We start from the raw sequence: 23,269 nt of genomic DNA, 5'->3' as shown, positions 1-23,269 counted from the left end.
TCTCATAAATGCTATATTCTAAGTGTGGAAATCTTGCTTCACAGGTATCTGTGGAAGAAGTGGGAACTTGGTATTGGCCATCATTGGCGGTCTCTCTCTTAAAAAGGTGCCTTTTGGGAGTAGCTTGGAGGATCAAAATAGAGGAGCTTCTGTTATCTCTACCATACCTAAAATGGAGTAGAACGATTTAGCTCCCCCTCCCTCCAGTTCTTTGAGTCGGAAAAGGAAACGTTACACGGGCCTCTTGGAGCTGGAGGAGGTTCTTCGCAGGACTAAGACAGTGGCTTATGATGAAGAGAGGGCTTCTAGCACTGATCCAACCCCTAACGAAATTATCAAGGACTTTTTCAAAAGACAGTGGACATTGTTCATGACAGAGGCCCGTTGGAAGGCTGAGGATTTCTTCTCTTTAACTGGGTCATATAAAGTAAAGGAGACTCACACGCCTCTGTATAAACATCCTTTCTTCATCAAATCGCTGGTCGATGAGAGGAGCTGGAATTTGAAATTGAGTCTGTTGAGGAAGTTGGGAAAATTCTCCTCTTGAAGGGGAGCTTATAGGGGTACTATTCATGGGTTTGTATTTTGAGGAGTTATGTTTTTGGTAGTTTTTCATCAAGGTCCTCGAGGAAAGACCTATCAAGGTGGAGGGAAGTTCTATTTTGTTTTCAAGTTCTTTGGAGAAGATCGTAAAGTTTTTTAGTAGATTACTCAAGTTTTTAGTAGGGATCTTCTAGGAAGATTGTAGATTTGGGAATTCGTTCAGGAACGGTGGATGTAAAGGGATTGGGTAAGGAGGAACAACCTTTGAAACTTTTGTTCTTCAGGGCCTTGAGTTTTCTCCTTGGTCCCCTCTTTTATGTAACCTTCGTATGATTATAAATACATATCAGTCATTTTTCAAACAAAAGAAGAAGTAATATTTAGGGTGTGGAGTGCATACCAACTACTATGAAGGCCCTGTGTTTTTATTATGGATTTTGAGAATTGATTTTTAGTCCAAAACTGATTATTTGACATAAAATTGGTTTAGTTTTTAGTCCAAATCAGTTTGCGGCTCAAAATCAATTCTCAAAATCCAAAACAACCAGGGCTGAACATATCAACCACAATCGATTCCTACAACCTCTAATCCGTTGATTGAAAGAATCTAATCATTCTGTAGTTACTTTTAAGCTATTAGACTAAACAAGCTCTCCTTATCAGTCACCAATGGTTCATAGCATTACTGGTTCATTTGTTCTAATGTTTGCTTTCTAAGAATGGGTTAGAAAGACATTTCCATATGAATGAAGCATACATTAATTGCTGAGAAATTGCATTTATTATCATCAGACAGCCAAATCTATTATCTTTGATAGATAGCATATTTGCAATTCATTTTGATCCTCGAAATTGTTAATAATCCCAATTAGCCGTGGCTGAAACAGGTCGTCCAGGACGCAGGTCATTCTGCCAATGAACCAGGAATCGCTGCGGAGTTAGTGGCAGTGAACTAGAAGCTCAAGAACATTTTGAAGGCAGATGGGATTTCACAAGTCTAAGTCACAAGATATTACTTACAAAGAGTTTTCAATTTGTTGAATAACCCAAATTGCAAATGAACCAGATCTTGCCTCATAGCATGTACCTGACATTTAGATTGCAAAATAATATAAAGACTACAATAATATATCCATAACAGTTTTGGCATTCAACCCATAATCAGATTGGATGGTTCTCTGCTTTGCAACGTTGAGCTAATTGATTCAATCTTAAAAAGAAAATCCATCAGAATTCAGAATACACTGATTAAGGGTACTAAATTAGTAAATGGCATTACAATTTGGATTTGCCACAGCAGCTCCACATGAATGAAATTAAGGTCCATGTAGCACAAGCCATTTCAGTAATAAAAAATACAAATGATACATGCTTCTCTGTTCTTCAAAGTGACTGAAGTGTCACTAAACATCGTGTTGAACAACAAAATTTTCTTACAAAAGAATTGGAGCGAAAAGAATCAAACATCTCACAAAGCACCACCATATATAATTACACCTCTTCAAGGAGGAGTTTGACAATATCTCCCATGAAGGAAACAAGAAAATCCACCCTCCCCGCACTTCTACTATTCTTCAATGGCACTCTGGTGCCATAACTTAGCCATCTTTATCAAAGTATCTGAACTATATGACATCTTTTTTTTTTTCTTTTTTCTTTTTTTGAATGGTAACTTTATGACATCTTTATCTCCTTAAAGTATGTAAACCATCCTCTCAATGGACCTGTTCGCCGATCAGATCAAGACCCACTAATAGGAAGGAGACTCCCTGAAAGAGGAGGAAGTAGAAATGTATACCCTGTGCAGATAACAAGCTCCTAGCCGAAGCCGTAAGGAGAAGGAAGGCGAGCGTTAACTCCTTGGTATATATCCTGTTGTGTTTCTTCTTCTGTTTTTGCTGTTGGGATTCCTCCTTTTCAATTGTATCTAAATTGGGCACAGAGGTGCCGCGATGGTGATTTGGCTCCGTGTTGACCAGTGCAAGGAGATCCCCTTCGGAGGAGCGACCTGATTTCTTGGTGACCACCCATTCGTAGGCGCTCCCAAGCTGGAAAAGGCCAGATACCATGGCGTTGAATTTGGTCACAGACATGGTGTTTTCGAAGAGAAGGTAAGGGACTATGAATGGGAACGATTTTGGGGCGGGGAGGATGTTGAGGAAGGACATGGTGGCTGGGATGTAACAGACAACCCAAGTAGGGAGCTCTGCTTCTGGAACAAACATGGTCATGGGGAGGATGATGCAGAAAAGGGTGAAGGAGTAGAATGGTAGTATCAGTTTTCTTAGGAGGAAGAAGAGGAAGATCAGGTTGGCCTTCTTCCAAATGCTAATCTGTACCCAAGAGAGGAAGAACATATACCTTGTTAGAGAAGGGAAGGTTTTTTTTATGTGGTTATGAATGATTGCAAATGGGCTGAAAAATGATTGAAAATGGACTGAAAAGAGCTAAATTCTGTACCTTGGATCGGATAACGTCCGGTAAACAGAGGCGAAACAACTGCATTGGACCAGAATGCCACCTGTGTTGCTGTTTCCGGTAAGCTTCGTATGATTCCGGCAATTCGCATTGGCACTGTAGCAGAAAATGAAACTATTGATGAGAGGGCAAATGGGTGGATTTCATTTTATGAATGGAAATCAAAGAAGGCAGAGGTTCTTTATAGATTTTGAGTTTACGGAGGAATGAGAAAGTATTTAATTAAGGAAAATACTAACCTATTTATTTCAGTTAATGGAAATCCAAAACAAAAATGATTGTTTTGAAAATGGCAGGCACCCCTCACCTTTATTACACACTTTATAATTGGCTGTTTTTAGTTACTTGGAGATGATAACCATAGTTTTAAATTGGGAAGTGATATTTACGACCCCTTTTGATCACCAGGGACACCCAGCGTCATTGTATCAATGGCAAACGGGTGGCATGTACTTTATGTCAGAAAAATCCAGTGGCTTTGATTGCAAAGGACACTGGCAAATGGGTGTCCCTGGTGATAAAAGGGGCGTAAATATCATTTCCCTTTAAATTTTAGCCGAAACCGAAATGTTTCAGGACAAAATTTGGGATCTCAGCACCGAAAGAACAAGGACTCGGTATCGGTAAAGATTTTGAAAAAATTTCCACCAAAATTTGGAAATTTTCCACAAAAATTTCTGAAATTTCCAACAAAATTTCCACCCAAATTAATTTCCGACAGAATAAGTTTATGAAATTTCCACAGAAATTTTACAAAACCGAAATTATATATATATATATATATATATATATATATATATATATATATATATATATAGAGAGAGAGAGAGAGAGAGAGAGAATAGAGTTCCTAAGAGTGCCATCATATAGCTTATATGAGGTGGCTCTCACAAAACATAAGGGGCCCACATTGTTAGGATGATCCAAAGCATTCATTTGAAAGGCCCCATCATAGATAGGGTGTGTACAAAAAATCAGCTCCATTGGAGCATCCTAACCCCTCCAAAAGTGGGGGGGGGGAATGGATATATAAGGGCCTTTCAAATGAATGGCTTGGATCACCCAAAAAATGTGGGCCCCCACTATTTTTAGCTCGACCGAGTACGGTCACTTTTCTGATATAAATCAAAAAAGGTTTCTGAGGTATCTCTCACCCTGAGCAGCCCTCTAGATACCCCATTTCCCATAGTTGGTTGTGTCATCCAACCCATTGGTTCTGTAGGTTATAGGTAGGGTTAGGGTTATGGGTTATGATTAATGGCGGTTTTCAAAAGGATGGCTGCAAATTAAACTCCTATAAATCGAATGGTTAGGATTATGGTATGGATGTGGTTTCTTAGGGACACCCTATCTATGTGATGTCCTATAGAATGAATGGGTAGGATGAGTCAAACAACATGCAGGTGGTGTTTTATAGAGGGCTGCTCACCCTGTGCGATACCTTAGAAAACCTCTGCCATATATATATATATATATATATATATATATATATATATATAGAGAGAGAGAGAGAGAGAGAGAGAGAGAGAGAGAGAGAGAGAAAACTGTTGGTGCGCTTAAGCTCACCAAGCTTATGGTGCGCTTAAGCGCCCAATCACATGAGCTTAAGCGCCCAATCACATGGGGGCCCACTTTGTTAGGATGATCCAAAGCATTCATTTGAAAGGCCCTTACATAGATGGGGGGTGTACCAAAAATCAGCTCCATAGAATCATCCTAACCCATCCATTTGTGGAGGTCAAAATGGACAAACCTTGTTTGTCCACAAATCTGCCCATTTTTGTCCTCCACAAATGGAGGGTTAGGATGATCCTATGGAACTGATTTTTGGTACATCCCCTATCTACGATAGGGCTTTGCAAATGAATGGTTTGGATCACCACAGAAAATGTGGGACCCATGTGATTGGGCGCTTAAGCTCACCAACACTTTCCTCATATATATATATAAGCGCCCAATCACATTGGGGCCTACTTTGTTAGGATGATCCAAAGCATTCATTTGAAAGGCCCTTACATAGATAGGGTGTGTACCAAAAATCAGCTTCATAGGATCATCCTAACCCATCCATTTGTGGAGGTAAAAATGGACAGACATTATTTGTCCACAAATCTGCCCATTTTTGTCCTCCACAAATGGAGGGGTTAGGATGATCCTATGGAGCTGATTTTTGGTACACATCGTATCTATGATAGGGCCTTGGAAATGAATGGTTTGGATCACCACAGAAAATGTGAGACCCATGTGATTGGGGCGCTTAAGCTCACCATAAGTTTGGTGAGCTTAAGCTCACCAACACTTTCCTCATATATATATATATATATATATATATATATATATATATATATCAGATGAGAAAAGGAGAGAATTATTTGAATTTATCCCAAAATTCTATGAGAATCACACAACACTTTTTTTAACAAAGGTACCCTGTCAACCCACATATTTTCAATCCTACTCCCTCCTTTAGGCTTTTTAACAAAGGCACTCATTAAAGCCACATAATTTCAATCCTACCCCCTCCTTTATGCTTTTTTCCTTATTATGGAAACCTCTATAGATTGGAGGGCTAGGATCAACCTATGAAAATGATTTTACGGGCACAACCTATTTATGTTGGGTACCATCACATGGATGGTTTAGATCAACCTATGATATGGTCAGTACAGTTCTTTGTCGGCCCGTGCATCGCACGGGGTTTTTTACTAGTATATATATATACCGGGGAAGAGAAAAGGAGAGAATTATTTGAATTTCTCCCAAAATTCTATGAGAATTACACATCACTTTTTTTTACTTTTTTAACAAAGGCACCCATTCAACCCACATATTTTCAATCATACCCCCTCCTTTATGCTTTTTAACAAAGGCACCCATTAAAGCCACATAATTTCAATCCTACCCTCCTCCTTTATGCTTTTTTACTTATGGAAACCTTTATAGATTTGAGGGATAGGATCAGCCTATGAAAATTATTTTACGGGCACAACCTATTGATGTTGTGTTCCATCACATGGACGGTTTGGATCAACCTATGATGTGGTCAGTACAGTTCTTTGTCGGCCCGTGCATCGCACAGGGTTTTTTATTAGTATATATATATATATGAGGAAAGTGTCTCTAGTCGGTCAACGCTGAGCAAAAACACAGTGGGCCCACGTTGTTTGGATGATCCAAAGCATTCATTTGACGGGCCTTGACGTAGATAGGGTGTGCCCAAAATATCAGCTCCATAGGATCATCCTAACCCTTCGATTTGTGGAGGTTAAAAATGGACAGATTTGTGGAGGACACGTCTATTTTAACCTCCACAGATCTACGGGTTAGGATGATCCTATGGAGATGATTTTTTGGGCACACCCTATTCATGTCACAGCCCATCAAATAAATGACTTGGATCGTCCAAACAACGTGGGATCACTGTGTTTTTGGGCACACCACCAAAAATACAGTGGGCCCACGTTGTTTGGATGATCCAAAGCATTCATTTGTTGGGCCCTGACATAGATAGAGTGTGCCCAAAAAATCAGATCCATAGGATTATCCTAACCCTTCAATTTGTGGAGGTAGAAAATGGATAGATTTGTGGAGGTTTATACACGTCCATTTTAACCCCCACAAATCGAAGGGTTAGGATGATCCTATGAGATTATTTTTTGGGCACACCCTATCCATGTCAGAGCCCATCAAATAAATGACTTGGATCATCCAAACAACGTCGGCCCACTGTGTTTTTGGGCACACCCTATCTATAGGGTTTATACGCGTTCATAAGAACCTCCACAAATCTAAGGGTTAGGATGATCCTATGGAGATGGTTTTTTGGGCACACCCTATGTCAGGGCCTATCAAATGAATGCTTTGGATCATCCAAACAATGTGGGCCCACTGCATTTTTGGTCGGCAGACTAGTGAAGGTTCTCTAGTCGACCGACTCTCTCTCTCTCTCTCACTATATATATATATATATATATATATATATATATATATATATGTAGAGAGAGAGAGAGAGAAAAGTGTAGCTACACACTCGTGTAGCTAACTTAGCTACACCGCCGGCCTTAAAATACAGTGGGCCCCACATTGTTTGGGTGATGCCAACCATTCATTTAATGGGCCCTCACATAGATAGGGTCTGCCCCAAAAATCAGCTCTATAGGATCATCCCAACCCTACGATTTGTGGAGGCAAAAATGAACGTGTAAAAACCTTCACAAATCTGTCCATTTTTGCCTCCACAGTTTGAAGGGTTGGGATGATCCTACCTAGATGATTTTTTGGGCGCACCCTATCAATGTGAGGGCCTATCAAATGAATGGTTTGGATCACCAAAACAATGTGGGCCCATTGTATTTTAAGCCGGCGGTGTAGCTAAGTTAGCTACACGAGTGTGTAGCTTCACTTTCCTTATATATATATATATATGAGGAAACTGTTGGTGCACTTAAGCTCACCAAGCTTATGGTGCGCTTAAGCGCCCAATCACATGGGGGCCCACTTTGTTAGGATGATCCAAAGCATTCATTTGAAAGGCCCTTACATAGATGGGGGGTGTACCAAAAATCAGCTCCATAGAATCATCCTAACCCAAATCTGCCCATTTTTGTCCTCCACAAATGGAGGGGTTAGGATGATCCTATGAAGCTGATTTTTAGTACACCCCCTATCTACGATAGAGCCTTGCAATTGAATGGTTTGGATCACCACAGAAAATGTGGGACCCATGTGATTGGGCGCTTAAGCGCACCAACAGTTTCCCCTCTCTCTCTCTCTCTCTCTCTCTCTCTCTATATATATATATATATATATATATATATATATATATATATGAGAAAACGGTTTCTAGTTTTCTACACACAAGTGTAGATAAGTTATCTACACACTAGCTTAAAATATAGTGGAGGGCATATTGTTTTGGTGATCCAAACCATTCATTTGATTGGCCCTCACATAGATAGGGTGTCCACAAAAAATCAGCTCCATAGGATCATCCCAACCCTATAATTTGTGGAGGTAAAATGGATGTGTATAAACCTTCACAAATCTGTCCATTTTTTGCCTCGACGGTTCGAAGGGTTAGGATGATCCTATGAAGCTGATTTTTTGGGCACACCCTAACTATGTGAGGGCCCATCAAATGAATGGTTTGGATCACCAAACAATGTGGGCCCCCACTGTATTTTAAGCTAGTGTGTAGATAACTTATCTACACTTGTGTGTAGAAACTGTTTTCGAGAATATATATATATGAGAAAAGGGTTCCTGCAAACATGTGCAGGTAACTTACCTGCACACGAGTGTAGAAATAGGGTGGGGGCCACATTTTTGTGGGGATCAAAACCATTCGTTAGGTAGGCGCTTCCATGGATGAGGTGTGGCCCAAAATCAACTCCATTGGATTGTCCTAACCCAATCAAAGGTGGGGGAGGAAATGAACAGACACTGTATGTCCATGTTTCTGCACATTTTTCCCATCCACGAATGGCAGGGTTAAGATGATCCAATGGGGCTGATTTTTTTATCCACACCCTATCCATGGAAGGGCCTTCCAAGTGAATGCTTTGGACCCCCAAAAATTGTGGGCCCCAACCCTGTTTTTGCACTCATGTGCAGGAACCCTTTCCTCTCTCTCTCTCTCTCTCTCTATATATATATATATATATATATATATATATATATATATATATATATATATATATATATATAGAGAGAGAGAGAGAGGAAAAGGATTGTACGCTCGAGCGTACCAAGCTTATGGTACACTCGAGTGCCCAATCACATGGGGGCCCACTTTGTTAGGATGATCCAAAGCATTCATTTGAAAGGCCCTTACATAGATGGGGTGTGTACAAAAAATCAGCTCCATAGGATCATCCTAACCCATCCATTTGTGGAGGGCAAAATGGACAGACCACAAATCTGCCCATTTTTGCCCTCCACTTTTGGAGGGTTTAGGATGATTCAATGGATCTGATTTTTGGTACACACCCTATCTATGATATAGCCTTGCAAATGAATGCTTTGGATCACCATAAAAAATGTAGGACCCATGTGATTGGGCACTCGAGCGTACCATAAGCTTGGTACGCTCGAGCGTACAATAAGCTTGGTTTTCCTCATATATATATATATATATATATATATATATATATATATATATGAGTTAAGTGAAGCTACACATAGCTACACATACGTGTAGCTAACTTAGCTACACCGACGGCTTAAAATACAATGGGCCCACATTATTTGGGTGATCCAAACCATTCATTTGATAGGCCCTCACATTGATAGGGTGTGCCGAAAAAATCAGCTCCATAGGATCATCCCAACCCTTCAAACTGTGAAGGCAAAAATTGATAGATTTGTGAAGGTTTTTACACGTCCAATTTTGCCTCCACAAATCGTAGGGATGGGATGATCCTATAGAGCTGATTTTTTGGGCACACCCTATCTATGTGAGGGCCCATCAAATGAATGGTTTGCATCACCCAAACAATGTGGGGCCCACTGTATTTTAAGCCGTTGGTGTAGCTACACTTTTCTCTATATATATAAAATAGTAAAAAACCCCGTACGATGCACGAGCAGACAAAGAACTATACGGACCACATCATAGGTTGATCCAAACCGTCTATGTGATGGAACACAATATAAATAGGTTGTGCCCCAAAAATCATTTCCATAGGCTGATCCTAGCCCTCCAATCTATAGAGGTTTCCATAATATGTTATTCCTCTTAAAGCGGATGGTTAAGATCACCCTATAGATTTTTTTATTAAAAAAGCATAAAGGAGGGGGGTAAGATTGAAATTATGTGGCCTTATAGATTGATCCAAACTATCCATGTGATGGAACACAGCATTAATCGGTTGTGCCCGTAAAATCATTTCCATAGGTTGATCCTAGCTCTCCAATCAATATAGGCTAATCCTAGCCCTCCAATCGATAGAGGTTTCCATAATTGTTGTCCCTTTTCAGGTGCCCGGAATCCGTCAATATTTTGCAAGTGTCCTGCATGAGTAATATAAAGTAGTTATTTCGTCATTGTCATATTCTTTACCTCTTCTTGGTAGTTTTTTCCGTAATTGTCATAGACAGGAACCCTGTGTCGGTACTTTTCGTATGTAGATTACGATTTTACCCTCACATAGATAGTATGTACAGATATGTGGGGAGGGCAAAAAACGGTAAAAATCATCCACATTGACGTGTTAAATGGACAATAATTCTCTCTTTTCTCTTCTGCTATATAGTATTAGACATATATATATATATATATATATATATATATATATATATATATGTGTGTGTGTGTGTGTGTGTGTGAGAGAGAGAGAGAGAGAAAACAGTTTCTACGCACAAGTGTAGATAAGTTATCTACACATTAGCTTAAAATACAGTGGGGCCCACATTTTTTGGGTGATCCAAACCATTCATTTGATGGGCCCTCACATAGATAGGGAATGCCCAAAAAATCAGCTTCATAGGATCATCTTAACCCTTCGAACCGTGAAGGCAAAAAATGGACAGATTTGTGAAGGTTTATACATGTCCATTTTACCACCACAAATCGAAGGGTTGGGATGATCCTATGGAGTTGATTTTTTGTGGACACCCTATCTATGTGAGGGCCAATCAAATGAATGGTTTGGATGACCCAAATAATACGCCCTCCACTATATTTTAAGCTAGTGTGTAGATAACTTATCTACACACAACCGTTTTCTCATATATATATATATATATATATATATATATATATATATATATATATATATATGTAGAGAGAGAGGAAAGTGTTTCTAGTCCGGCCGACTAGAGATCATTCTCTAGTCCGCCACCCAAAAACACATGGGTCCCACATATTTTGTGGTGATCTAAAGCATTCATTTGATAGGCCTCATCATAGATAGGATGTCCATAAAAATTCAGCTTCATAGGATCTTCTTAACCCTTCGATTTGTGGAGTTAAAAAATGGACAGATTTGTGGCGGTTTATAGCCGTCCATTTTAAGCTCCACAAATCATAGGGTTGGGATGATCCTATGAAGCTAATTTCTTGTGGACACCGTCTCTATGTCAGGGCCCATCAAATGAATGCTTTGCATCACCAAAATATGTGGGACCCATGTGTTTTTGGGTGGCAGACTAGAGAATGATCTCTAGTCGACCGGACTAGAAACACTTTCCTCATATATATATATATATATATATATATATATATATATATATATATATATATATATATATATGAGGAAACTGTTGGTGAGCTTAAGCTCACCAAACTTATGGTGAGCTAGCTTTCCCAATCACATGGGTCCCACATTTTGGGGAGTGATCCAAACCATTCATTTGCAAGGCCTTATTATAGATAGGGGGTGTACCAAAAATCAGCTCCATAGGATCATCCTAACCCCTCCATTTGTGGAGGACAAAAATGGGGCAAATTTGTGTCTGTCCATTTTTGTCCTCTACAAATGGAGGGGTTAGGATGATCCTATGGAGCTGATTTTTGGTACACCCCCCATCTATGTAAGGGACTTTCAAATGAATGGTTTGGATCATCCTAACAAAGTGGGCCCCCATGTGATTGGGAAAGCTAGCTCACCATAAGTTTGGTGAGCTTAACAGTTTCCTCTATATATATATATATATATATATATATATATATATATATATATATATGTGTGTGTGTGTGTGTGTGTGTGTGAGGAAACTGTTGGTGAGCTTAAGCTCACCAAACTTATGGTGAGCTAGCTTGTCCAATCACATGGGTCCCACATCTTGGGGAGTGATCCAAACCATTCATTTCCAAGGCCTTATCATAGATAGCGGGTGTACCAAAAATCAGCTCCATAGGATCATCCTAACCCCTCCATTTGTGGAGGACAAAAATGGGGCAGATTTGTGTCTGTCCATTTTTGTCCTCCACAAATGGAGGGGTTAGGATGATCATATGGAGCTGATTTTTGGTACACCCCCCATCTATGTAAGGGACTTTCAAATGAATGCTTTGGATCATCCTAACAAAGTGGGCCCCCATGTGATTGGGCAAGCTAGCTCACCATAAGTTTGGTGAGCTTTCCTATATATATATATAGGAAAAGGAGTGTGCGGTCGAGCGCATCTAAGCTTAGGTGCGGTCGAGGGCCCAAACACATGGGTCCCACATTTTTTATGCTGATCAAGACCATTCATTTGCAAGGCCCCATCATAGATAGGGTGTGTACAAAAAATCAGGTCCATCGGATCATCCTAACCCCTCCAAAAGTGGAGGGCAAAAATAAGCAGATTGGTGGCAAACAGTGTCTGTCCATTTTGACCTCCACAAATGGATGGGTTAGGATAATCCTACGGAGCCGATTTTTTGTGCATACCCCATCTATGTAAAGGCCTTTCAAATGAATGCTTTGGATCATCCTAACAAAGTGGGCCCACATGAGTTTGGGCCCTCGACCGCACCTAAGCTTGGTGCGGTCGACCGCACAATCTTATCCCTCATATATATATATATATATATATATATATATATATATATATATAGGGAAAGGTGTGCGTACTCGGTCGAGTAGATAAGCTTATCTACTCGGTCGGGTTAAAAACAATGGGGGCCCACATTTTTTGGGTGATCCAAACCATTCATTTGAAAGGCCCTTACCTAGATAGGGTGTCCACAAAAAATCAGCCCCATAGGATCATCCTAACCCATCCAACAGTGAAGGGAAAAATGGGCAGATTTGTGGACAAGCTTTGGTTGTCCATTTTTCCCTCCACTGTTGCATGGGTTAGGATGATCCTATGGGGCTGATTTTTTGTGGACATCCTATCTAGGTAAAGGCCTTTCAAATGAATGGTTTGGACTACCCAAAAAATGTGGGCCCCACTGTTTTTAACCCGACCGAGTAGATAAGCTTATCTACTCGACCGAGTACGCACACCTTTCCTATATATATATATATATATATATATATATATATATATATATATATATATATATATAGAGAGAGAGAGAGAGAGAGAGAGGAAAGTGTTGGTGAGCTTAAGCGCCCCAATCACATGGGTCCCACATTTTCTGTGGTGATCCAAACCATTCATTTGCAAGGCCCTATCGTAGATAGGGTGTGTACCAAAAATCAACTCCATAGGATCATCCTAACCCCTCCATTTGTGGAGGACAAAAATGGGCAGATTTGTAGACAAATAATGTCTGTCCATTTTGACCTCCACAAATGGATGGGTTAGGATGATCCTATGGAGCTGATTTTTTATACACACCCCATCTATGTAAGGGCCTTTCAAATGAATGATTTGGATCATCCTAACAAAGTAGGCCCTAATGTGATTGGGCGCTTAAGCTCACCAACACTTTCCTCATATATATATATATATATATATATATATATATATAGAGAGAGAGAGAGAGAGAGAGAGAGAGAAAAGTGTAGCTACACATACGTGTAGCAAATTTAGCTGCACCGACGGCTTAAAATACAGTGAGCCCCACATTGTTTGGGTGATGCAAACCATTCATTTGATGGGCCCTCACATAGATAGGGTGTGCCAAAAAAATCAACTCCATAGGATCATCCCAACCCTACGATTTGTGGAGGCAAAAATGGACGTGTAAAAACCTTCACAAATATGTCCATTTTTGCCTCCACAGTTTGAAGGGTTGAGATCATCCAATGGAGCTGATTTTTTGGGCACACCCTATCAATGTGAGGTCCTATCAAATGAATGGTTTGGATCACCCAAATAATGTGGGCCCACTGTATTTTAAGCCGTCGGTGTAGCTAAGTTAGCTACACGTATGTGTAGCTTCACTTAACTCATATATATATATATATACACACACACGCTTTCGGCGGAAATTTTGGCCAAGACAGAAAATTTCGGTTTTGGCAGTGGCTCAAAATCCGTGATGGTGACAGCCTGACCAGCTTAAGTAGCAAAGTGTACAATAAAGAGAGGGTGCCGTTATTAAGACAAGGGAGTGCGGATATAATTCCCACGCAAAACTCAAAACATTAGATTAGTGTGTTTTTACACGACAAGCTTTCAAATGGGTCCCACAGAACCTTAATTCAAACAAACGACAAGCTTTGCTTTTTCAATAGAAATTGATTGATAATTTGATAACATCACTAGTTTTCAGGTGTCACATACGACTAACGTTGTGCTTAACAGCTAGCACATCAGAGAATTTTGAAAAAAAGTGTCTATATCAATTCAGGTAGGGGGAGTTTGGCGAGTGTCAGTTTGCTGAAGCCTGTTCGTTTGAGATACTGCCAACCGATTGTGAGTCCAAAACCAATTATTGAGGCCAAGAAATGGTGTTGCACTCACAATAACGTTGTGCTTAACAGCTAGCTCATCAGAGAAAAAAAAAACTGTCAATATCAATTCAGGTAGGGGGAGTTTGGCGAGTGTCAGTTTGCTGAAGCCCTGTTCGTTTGAGATAGTGCCAACCGATAATTGGTTTTGCACTCACAATCAATTGGCATAATCTTAAAGGGACGGGGCCAAAGGAACCGATTGTTTTGGATTTTGAGAATTGATTTTGTACCAAGTCATTATTGGACTCAAAAAATAAGGCCCTTTTTGTTTTGGATTTTGAGAATTAATTTTAAGTCCAAAAATTATTAGTGGACTCAAAATTGTTTACAAATTGACGTCCAATAATCAGTTCTGGACTCAAAAATCAATTCTCAAATTCAAAACATGTAATTTTAAGCCCAATCATCAGTTTCGGACTCAAAAAATATTTGAGTCCAATAATCAGTTTTGGACTTGAAAATTTTTTGAGTCCCATAATCAGTTTTGGACTTAAAAAAAATGTGATTCGAATAACCAGTTTTGGACTCGAACAAATTTTGAGTCCAATACTAAAAAAAATTCTTAAAATCCAAAACCAACAAGGCTCCGTTTGTTTTGATTTTGAGAACCCATTGTGAGTCCAAAAAAGATTATTGGACTCAAAATTAAGCGTAAATTTGAGTCTGGCCTCATCAAGACACAAATGCTAAAAAAATTCTTAAAATCCAAAACCAACGAGGCGCCGTATGTTTTGGATTTTTAGAACCCATTGTGAGTCCAAAACAGATTATTGGACGCAAAATTATGCGGAGATTTGAGTCCAACCTCATCAAGACACAAAATTTCAACCCTCCACCTCCTTTAAGCCCTGCTTGTTTAGGATTTTGAGAATCTATTGTGAGTCCAAAACTGGTTATTTGACTCAAAATTAAACGTAGATATGGGACCAACAATGGAAGCAGTGCTCATACCTCGACGTCATTGAGGAAGATAAATTTCCAGCCGTGGAGATGAGCTCGAACGGCGATGTCCATGTCTTCGACTGTTGTCCTCTCCAACCAACCTCCAGCCTCCTCCAAGGCTTTTATCCTCCAAACACCAGCAGTCCCATTGAACCCAAAGAAATTGATGAAAATTGCATTGACCTGCTGCTCCACCTCGAAATGGAATGCCAGATTTATGTTCTGCAACCTCGTTAACAGGTTCTCGTCCTTGTTGACGAAGGACCATCTCGCCTGAACTAGCCCCAATCCCTCATTATCCTGCAAACAACAAGGTAGGAGAACTGAAAGGAACCCAAATGACTATAAAAGGGAAGAAAAAACAGTGAACATGTAGAGAAATTAACAGCCCAGATTATCATAATAAGAAAAACTGGCAAAAATACTGAATTTGAATGCAACCTAGACCATTACAAAACGAAAACGTGGCACAAGGCAAGAATTGAGATCAGTGTTGCAAAGCACTATGCGGGCCAAAATGCGGCCTATGCAAATCCTAGTAAACTCGGAGAGGCGCAAACAAATACTTGGATAATGCAGTCATAAATCTTGACTTTGTAGGGCAAAAAAGGCTCTAACAATAACTTGGACAAGGTAAACGGGAGTGACTCACTGCGCGGAGGTGCTTTGAAACTATGATTGGGACATCCCATGACATAACAAGAAAAAAAGGCAAAAGGATTTTGAAACAACTCAAATGATTACAAGAAAAACTAGGCAAAATGTAGAAATTAAGAACAACCTAGAAGAATGAAATAAGGAAAACTGGCAAAAATGCCGAATTTGAAGACAACCCGGACAATTACAAGAAAAGGCGGAGCAAGCTAGATGAGAACTATTGAGATTGTGTCTTGTTTCAACTCAAGTGAGCCCATCCATGTTTGACTAGGAGCTTTCTTTTCTTAAATGTTCCTTATTTGAATAGGAAACACAGAGAAATTTGACGATTTCTAAAACAGTAGGACTCCCATGTTGCTTCCTAGTTAGATTAGAGAGAGAGAGAGAGAGACTTTGGTTTAGGAAACCGAAGTTATATAATGTATTGTTATATTTATGTAAACTGAAAGCAGAGAAGAATAGAGAAATAGTTTTTAATATTGAGGAGAGAGGTCACTAAGGTTTTGTTTAAAAGGTGAGGTTCGCTCGGGTTTGATTTCCAAGTTGTGTGCATTAAGCATGCAAGGATTGACGATTATCTAATTGTAATCTCTTTTGCTTGTTGCTTATAGTGGAAGATAGATTCTCACCCATAGATGTAGAAAATCTTGTCGAACCACATAAAATAATTATATTGTCTTTGTGCTGGTGTTTGTTAACTATTTGCATTGTATATGCATTGTGTAGATTTTTTTGAAAGAACATAGTGGCATCACAGCTGTTAGAGCGATCTAATCGAAGAAAAATAATGGAGTTAAAAAACTTGTTCAGGAAATTCTCGTTGGAAATGGGTTTTGAAATAACGTATTCATTATCTAGACTTTACCCTATAATTTTGAAAGGTTGTTGGATTGATCTAGGATTTTTTAGATTGATCGTGTGAGATCCCACATCGGAAATCAAAATCAAAATATGGCAACGAATAAAGTGACATGCACTTTGGGTGATGAGGTGTATGTCTCAAAGACACAGAAGGATCAACTTTATCTTGACCGGTTAGACTCAAAGGGTTGCAGGCATTCTCAACTGCAAGTGGATCTATAAAAATCACGTGCAATTGTATGGTCCTGGCGAAATGGGAGAAGTGTGACAGTTTGTATCGTATGGGTGAGAAATACGGGGAAGATAGTGTTCCTACTACCTCGATGGATGATTTAAAACAGAGTGACATGCACGCGTACATGGTCTGTTTCATAGTAATTGCAGAGCTAAATTTTCAGACTATAGACGATACTGAGGAGGTTACAATTTATGCTAGTGAAGAAGACAGATCAAGATACCTCTCCAGAGTTAACTAGCTGAGAGTTGACTAAGAGCAAGTTGCATACATGTATTAGCTGCGGTGATTGAGTCAAGTAAAGACAAGAACAAAATGATTCGATGATGTATGTAGCTAGTGGATGATTGCGATGACGAAAAACAGGTGGCGACGCCAACAAAAAATCTTCAAGCTGGTTGGAAAACAAGCCAAGGTTGGGATTGATGAGCTTGTGTCTTGTTTCCACTCAAGTGAGCCCATCCTAAAAAGTTCTCTCCTCTTGGCGGTTAAGGGAGGTGTGATAGTTTTTAAAACTATGGGGCTCTCATATTGCTCCCTAGTTAGATAGACTAGGCGAGAGAGAGAGAGAGAGAGAGAGAGAGAGAGAGAGAGAGAGAGTTAGGTTTAGGAAACCTAGATCATATAAGGTATTTTTATACCTTATGCAAAGTTGAGAAAACGGTGAAAGAGCTTTCCACCTGGAGAAGAGGGATGACTAGGGTTCTCTTTAAAACAAGTGGTTAACTCGAGTATGATAATTCGGGTTGTAAGCGTTGAGCATTGGATTATGGGATTTGTGATTATCCCCTTATAATATCCAGTGTTCTAATAAGCGCTGGGCGGAGTTGGGCTGTCGACTGACCTCCCAACGTCCAGGCGTTTTTAGGCGTTTTTTATTTATTTTTAAGCATAAAGTACTTAATAATTTAAGTATTTAACAATACAACACAAATCAATGACAAAAAAAAATTAAAATCCGAGCATTTCTTCAGTCTTCACTAATCATTGTCATCTCCCTCCAAGACCAAGACTCTATCTTCATCTGAGTCTTCAAACCAGCCCCGCCCAGGCCCTCGCTCAGCGCCCAGGCGTCGCCTTATCGCCTGGGCGGCCGCCTAGTAACGCCCAGGCTGTAAGACCACTTTTTTAAACGCCCAGGGCCTGGGCGGTGCATTTTTTCTGTGCCCAGCGCCTTTGCGGCCTAGGCGGCGGCCGCCTTTTTGAACAGAGATATGTGTGATTGTTGATTGTAGTAGAAGATTAGTTTCACTGACTTGAATGTAGACAATCTTGTTGAAGCCAAACACTTGTGTTACTTTGTGCTTGTTTTTTTTGTTTACTATTTCTATTGCATATACAGTGCATAAATTGTGTATAGACGTAATGGATTCTTAGAACAATAACCAGAGGAATAAACAGCAATGGCAAATGGGAGAGGGTCGGATTTCCTGACCTTGAAATGTGGGACAGTCCTCTTCAGAAAATCAGGGTAGGGCTGGAAATCGGCATCAAATATGGCAACGAATTCATAATCCTTGACATAGTTGCAATTCATCGCCGACTTGAGATTACCAGCCTTGTACCCGTCTCTGATCACACGGTGCCTGTAAACGATATGAATACCATTCTGCTGCCACTTCTGCACTTCTTCTTTGATCAGCATTTGCGTCGTGGGGTCATCCGAATCGTCAAGAACTTGGATCAACAGATTAGACCTTGGCCAGTCAAGATTGCAAACCGCAGCCATTGATTGCTGATAAACCTGCAACAAAAATCGAACATTGAATATTGAATATGTCATTCCCTGAGACCAGAATGTTAACCCAAGTCCCCGAGCAGGACACTTCAGACACATCTAATTCATGGTTCAGAGTACATTAATAGTACGTTAATAATACAAACATATGCAAGAACTTTCAATTGAGATCAAACCATACTATAAATGAATAGGTTTTTAAAATAGAAATTCGCCAACCACTCTTCTAAGTACCTCTTTCTCATTGCACATGGGGATTTGAACAAGAACATTGGGGAAGTAATCACCAGCTTCAAGATCCTTAATCCCCTGCTTTGGGACCGGCTTAATCTTCTTAAATCGGATCCAAAACCAACCCAAACAAAGAACCAAACGATCAGCGCTCTGTATAAGGAACAACACAATGCAGCCATTCGCGAGGAATTGCAACGGAGGTGCAAGATAATCCACCCTAATCAAAACCCACCTAGAATACACCCAATCAAAGATCCCCCAAAACCCAATTGGCCTCAAATCATAATGCCACTGCCAACCCTGATTATATGCCGCAATCTCAAACCCTAACATCACAATTGAAAGCAAAAGAAAGACCTTTATACAAGAATAAAACCTACTCCTCAGAATTGGATTCTCAATCTCATTCTCATTCTCATTCACAGTATCTGAATCTGTTCTACCAGAGGCGAGTCTTCGCCGGACGGCTCCTGCGAGGCCGAAGGTCGCCGATCCTATCCACGTCAGGCAACCGGCGGCCTTGTGGGCTTTGAGGAGGAGAACCCATGTGAGCTGTTTGGCATTTTTCCCTCTATTTTTGTTACCACTCATCAATTCAAAATCTTCTTCATTTGGGCTTTCTAATTCAAGCATTGAATAGTTAGGGTTTTCCATTTTGATCACCACTGGTGTTCCTCTGTGACTCTCTTTCGCCCACCAATCGAAAGATGGCGCCATTTCTACGTATTAGGGTTCCTCTTTTGGTTTTAATTTTGTTCTTCTTTGAATCTATGAACTTAAAACTAGCTCAGAAACAGCATTTTATAAATGGGTTTTGTACAAAATAACAAAGGGAGAAGAATGGAGCCGAAATGTGGTTTAATTCTAAGTATTAGGGTTCCTCTTTTGGTTTTGATTTTGTTTTTCTTTGGATCTGTCAACTGAAAACTAGCTCAGAAAGGGCATTTCATAAATGGGTTTTGTACAAAGTAACAAAGGGAAAGAGCATTGAGACGCGTGGTTGAAAGGATGAGACGAATGTAGGGTTTTTTTTTAGCTCTAGCTTTTATGAGAGAGACAGATGAGTTTGAATAATCCAAAACCCCTATCATAGAATCCAGCTTGCAAAAAAAACTCTTATATGAAAAACCCAGATAAAGATAACAGCTCAACACGTTTTGATTTGAGAGAAATAGGAAGGTAAGAAGAAGAAGAAGAAGAACCAACGTTCAAGGTTAAAAAGAGAAAATTAGGGATCCATTTCTTATTAAGAAGAACGCACGTTTAAGCTCAAAAAAAGAGAAACTTTTTCTGATTTCTTATTCGTCCGTAATAAAATACTACAAAGAAACAAAGATCCTCTCTCTAACATGGAAAGAAGATCTCTCTAATTATCTATGATAACATTTTTCTCAAAATCTGAGACAGAAACTACAAGCTGTAAAACCAGGATAAAAAATTACTGAAAAGAGAATTGTATCCCTATAAAAGAAACAAAAAACCAAGTATTTTAATTATATTTCCTCTACAAAAATAATTATTTACTCTAATTTTTTATTTTTGGATTTTTAGTTTTTAGTTTTTTTTTTAAAATTTTCCAAAAGGAAGACAATGAGGGAAGTCCTAGGAAGGAGGGGCTGAAAAAGTAAATTTGGGGTGTGATTTTATTTTCTTGTCTCGTCTTACATGTTTTTTTTTTTCCTGGTTGGGAAGAGAGAAATGCTCAACGGGAGCCCATGGCCGTAGCTTTTTCCGGTGTAAGACCGAGTCACCTTTGTAAGGATAGATACGACTTCTTATATACGGATCTTGGGTGTACGCTTTGCCAAATGTCGAAAAGGGCATCCATCTGTTGGAATAATTACTAACGGCCCAACTTAGGCTATTTTAAGCCAGCATGCAGTTTTAACTTTTTGGGTAAGTGGCTAAAACGGGGAGGTTTCTGAGTACTAGCTTCGTGTTGTAATTACTAAATTATGGAAGGGGTAGTTGGGGGCAAGAGAAGAACAGAAGTTGAAATTTTTGTTTTGTGAAGATGTGGGGGTATTTTGGGAAGAAGATATAATAATTAGAGGGTTTAGGGACATTTTAAGGTTATAAATTGATATTTTAGGGAGTTAGGAGCTTGTAAGCTAACGTATGGTGACCATTCATCGATGAGTAAAGTCTATGATCAAACGGTTAGGATGGTCTAAACTGGCATGAAGGGGGTGAATTAGATCTCTCTAAGAACCCATATGGAGGACCCACCAGGATTTCCAGTTGATCTAGAAATCGCCATAGATCAATGTATTTTCGGTAATTAAACACGGATTGTAGCCTAGATTGAAAATTTTCCATGCAATTTTTTTTATTGCTCAATCAATATGCACTTTCCGCCATTGGAGATCAGATATAGGACCCACTAGATGAACGATCTGGATCTATCTATTTGTAAACAAGAATCAGATCAATCATATATCTTACATTCCTAATCATCAAATCAAAATGCATTTTTGGCCGTTGAATCAGGACCATTGTTTTCTTAATTGGACGGTTAGGATCATTCACAGTTTTAGCTCGATGAGCATCAGTACCGTCCAATGTTTGGTAACTAAACCAGCATGTTTAGAGCTGTCAGATAAAGGGTACCACTAGCTAGACAATTGGAATTGACCAAATGGTTGGACCCACCATTGGCGAGCACTTATTCACTTTTTTTATGATCGAATTTCAAAAATAATAATAAATTTGAACCTTCACATTCACATTCACGTGATCGTAGTAAATAAAAGACCATTCAAATTTCAAAAGCCGCGGGCAGAGAATATCATAGGAAGCGTCAAAAGAACGACACCTTTCACACGTATGCCGTCAGAGCGGGCTACATGTGACGTCCAGGTCTGGTTCCCGGGATTACCATAACGCTGACACGTGTGAGCACAGTGATATGTTATTTTTGTCTTATTATATTAAGTTAGCTGATATTCGCACTACAATATTTTTTTATAATGACACTAATCACTTTCACTTTGTTTTACACTTTTCTAATGAGTTGGGAAGAGATTTTGGTAAATGTAACAGCCTTTCACTAGAGCTGCAGCTAGGGGTGTAAACGAGCCGAGCTTCGCCAGGCGAAGCTCGGCTCGTTAAGCTCAAAAGCTCGGCTCGGGCTCGAATAAGGCTCGGCTCGGCTTGGCTCGGTCAAGCTCGACCAGGCTCGCAAGCGGCTCATGAGCCTTATCGAGCTCGAATTATATTAATTTCACACCCCTCATCTTCCCTGGACAGCCCTATCTAGTGTTTTTTTACTACTCTTTTTACACTAGGGGGGGTGGTCCAAGTAACAAATGGGGTCCCAAAAAAGAAGTGACATATTTTGCCTCCCCCTTTCACTCACTGGACAACTCTTTTAGTGTATATATTAATATATATATATATATATATATATATATATATATATTAAATATATTAAAATCTTAGCGAGCCTTAACGAGCCGAGCCGAGCCGAGCCTGGCCTAACTCGAGCTCGGCTCGTTTAGCTTAACAAGCCTGGCCAGCCGGCTCGGCTCGGCTCGTTAAGGATTCGAGCCGAGCTCAAGCGAGCTTCCTAGCCCGAGCCAAATTTGACACTCTTAGCTGTAGCTTGAGCGGGGCTCAACCCGAATTCGATAGGTTCAACCTAATTTCGGTTACGATTGGGATGGCATTTCCTCAAGTTGGGTAAGGTTAGGGTTAGGAAAAGCCAACCTGGAATTTTGCGGGTTGAGTTAGGAGTAAAGCTTTGGACAATCTATCTAGACCTGAACCCAACTTCCAACCTCTAATTTTATAGTGATTTTAAAAATCTTAGGAATATGTTTTTTTTTATTTGTTATATTTTTGCCGAAGGCTAACATTAACCTAATCCGACCTAACCTGGCCCAACTCGACATTCGATTCAGGAAAAAATGATTAGATGAGTTGGTTTAGGTTTGGGAGATTTAGAAGAGGGTTAGGTCAGGGTCGACCCTCCTTAGCCCGAGGCTCGAGTTTGGTTGTGTTAGGATTAAGGGAGTGCTACCTTGGATAGGGCTAGGTTCGCCTCTACCCGTCCCACCCAGCCCGAGTTGCACTGCCTATCTTTTATAACTGGTTAAGAAAGTGTAAAATGAAGAGAATAGCGCTATTATTGACATATGGTACTGTACGTATCTGTCCCATTCTTTGAAGAAGGGTTTATTATAAGAAAATGGGGAGGTGTGACAGAGTGAGTATGAAGTCAGGAGCGGAGGGAAGGAGTAGGGT

General features: G+C 39.8%; 1 protein-coding gene across 1 annotated transcript; it reads right to left on the bottom strand.

Annotated features, from left to right (window-relative positions):
• Positions 1 to 1,766: 1,766 nt before the first annotated feature.
• On the bottom strand, positions 1,767 to 20,493 carry LOC143849596 (putative xyloglucan glycosyltransferase 12). The gene is made up of 5 exons (XM_077358664.1): positions 19,025 to 20,493; positions 18,488 to 18,796; positions 15,309 to 15,599; positions 3,004 to 3,117; positions 1,767 to 2,876 (listed from the first exon to the last, which is right to left on the bottom strand). Exons 1-5 carry the CDS (start codon positions 19,739 to 19,741, stop codon positions 2,259 to 2,261), a joined length of 2,049 nt encoding a protein of 682 aa, XP_077214779.1. The 5' UTR covers positions 19,742 to 20,493; the 3' UTR covers positions 1,767 to 2,258.
• Between the last annotated feature and the right edge of the window lie 2,776 nt (positions 20,494 to 23,269).

The sequence above is a fragment of the Tasmannia lanceolata genome, unplaced genomic scaffold (assembly GCF_043159265.1).
Source record: "Tasmannia lanceolata isolate RefF3 unplaced genomic scaffold, GAP_Taslan_0.1 ptg000018l, whole genome shotgun sequence".
In the NCBI taxonomy this organism is placed as follows: Eukaryota; Viridiplantae; Streptophyta; class Magnoliopsida; order Canellales; family Winteraceae; genus Tasmannia; species Tasmannia lanceolata.
The sequence above is the reverse complement of the archived record's forward strand: the minus strand, read 5'-3'. Positions and strand labels throughout refer to the sequence as shown.

Coding starts and splice junctions, on each gene's coding strand:
- LOC143849596 (XM_077358664.1), bottom strand. CDS start 19,741: ATGGCGCCATCTTTCGATTGGTGGGCGAAAGAGAGTCACAGAGGAACA. Junction 15,600..18,487: donor GGACTGTCCCACATTTCAAG/GTCAGGAAATCC, acceptor TGTTGTTTGCAG/GATAATGAGGGATTGGGGCT. Junction 3,118..15,308: donor TCTTCCTCAATGACGTCGAG/GTATGAGCACTG, acceptor TTTCTGCTACAG/TGCCAATGCGAATTGCCGGA.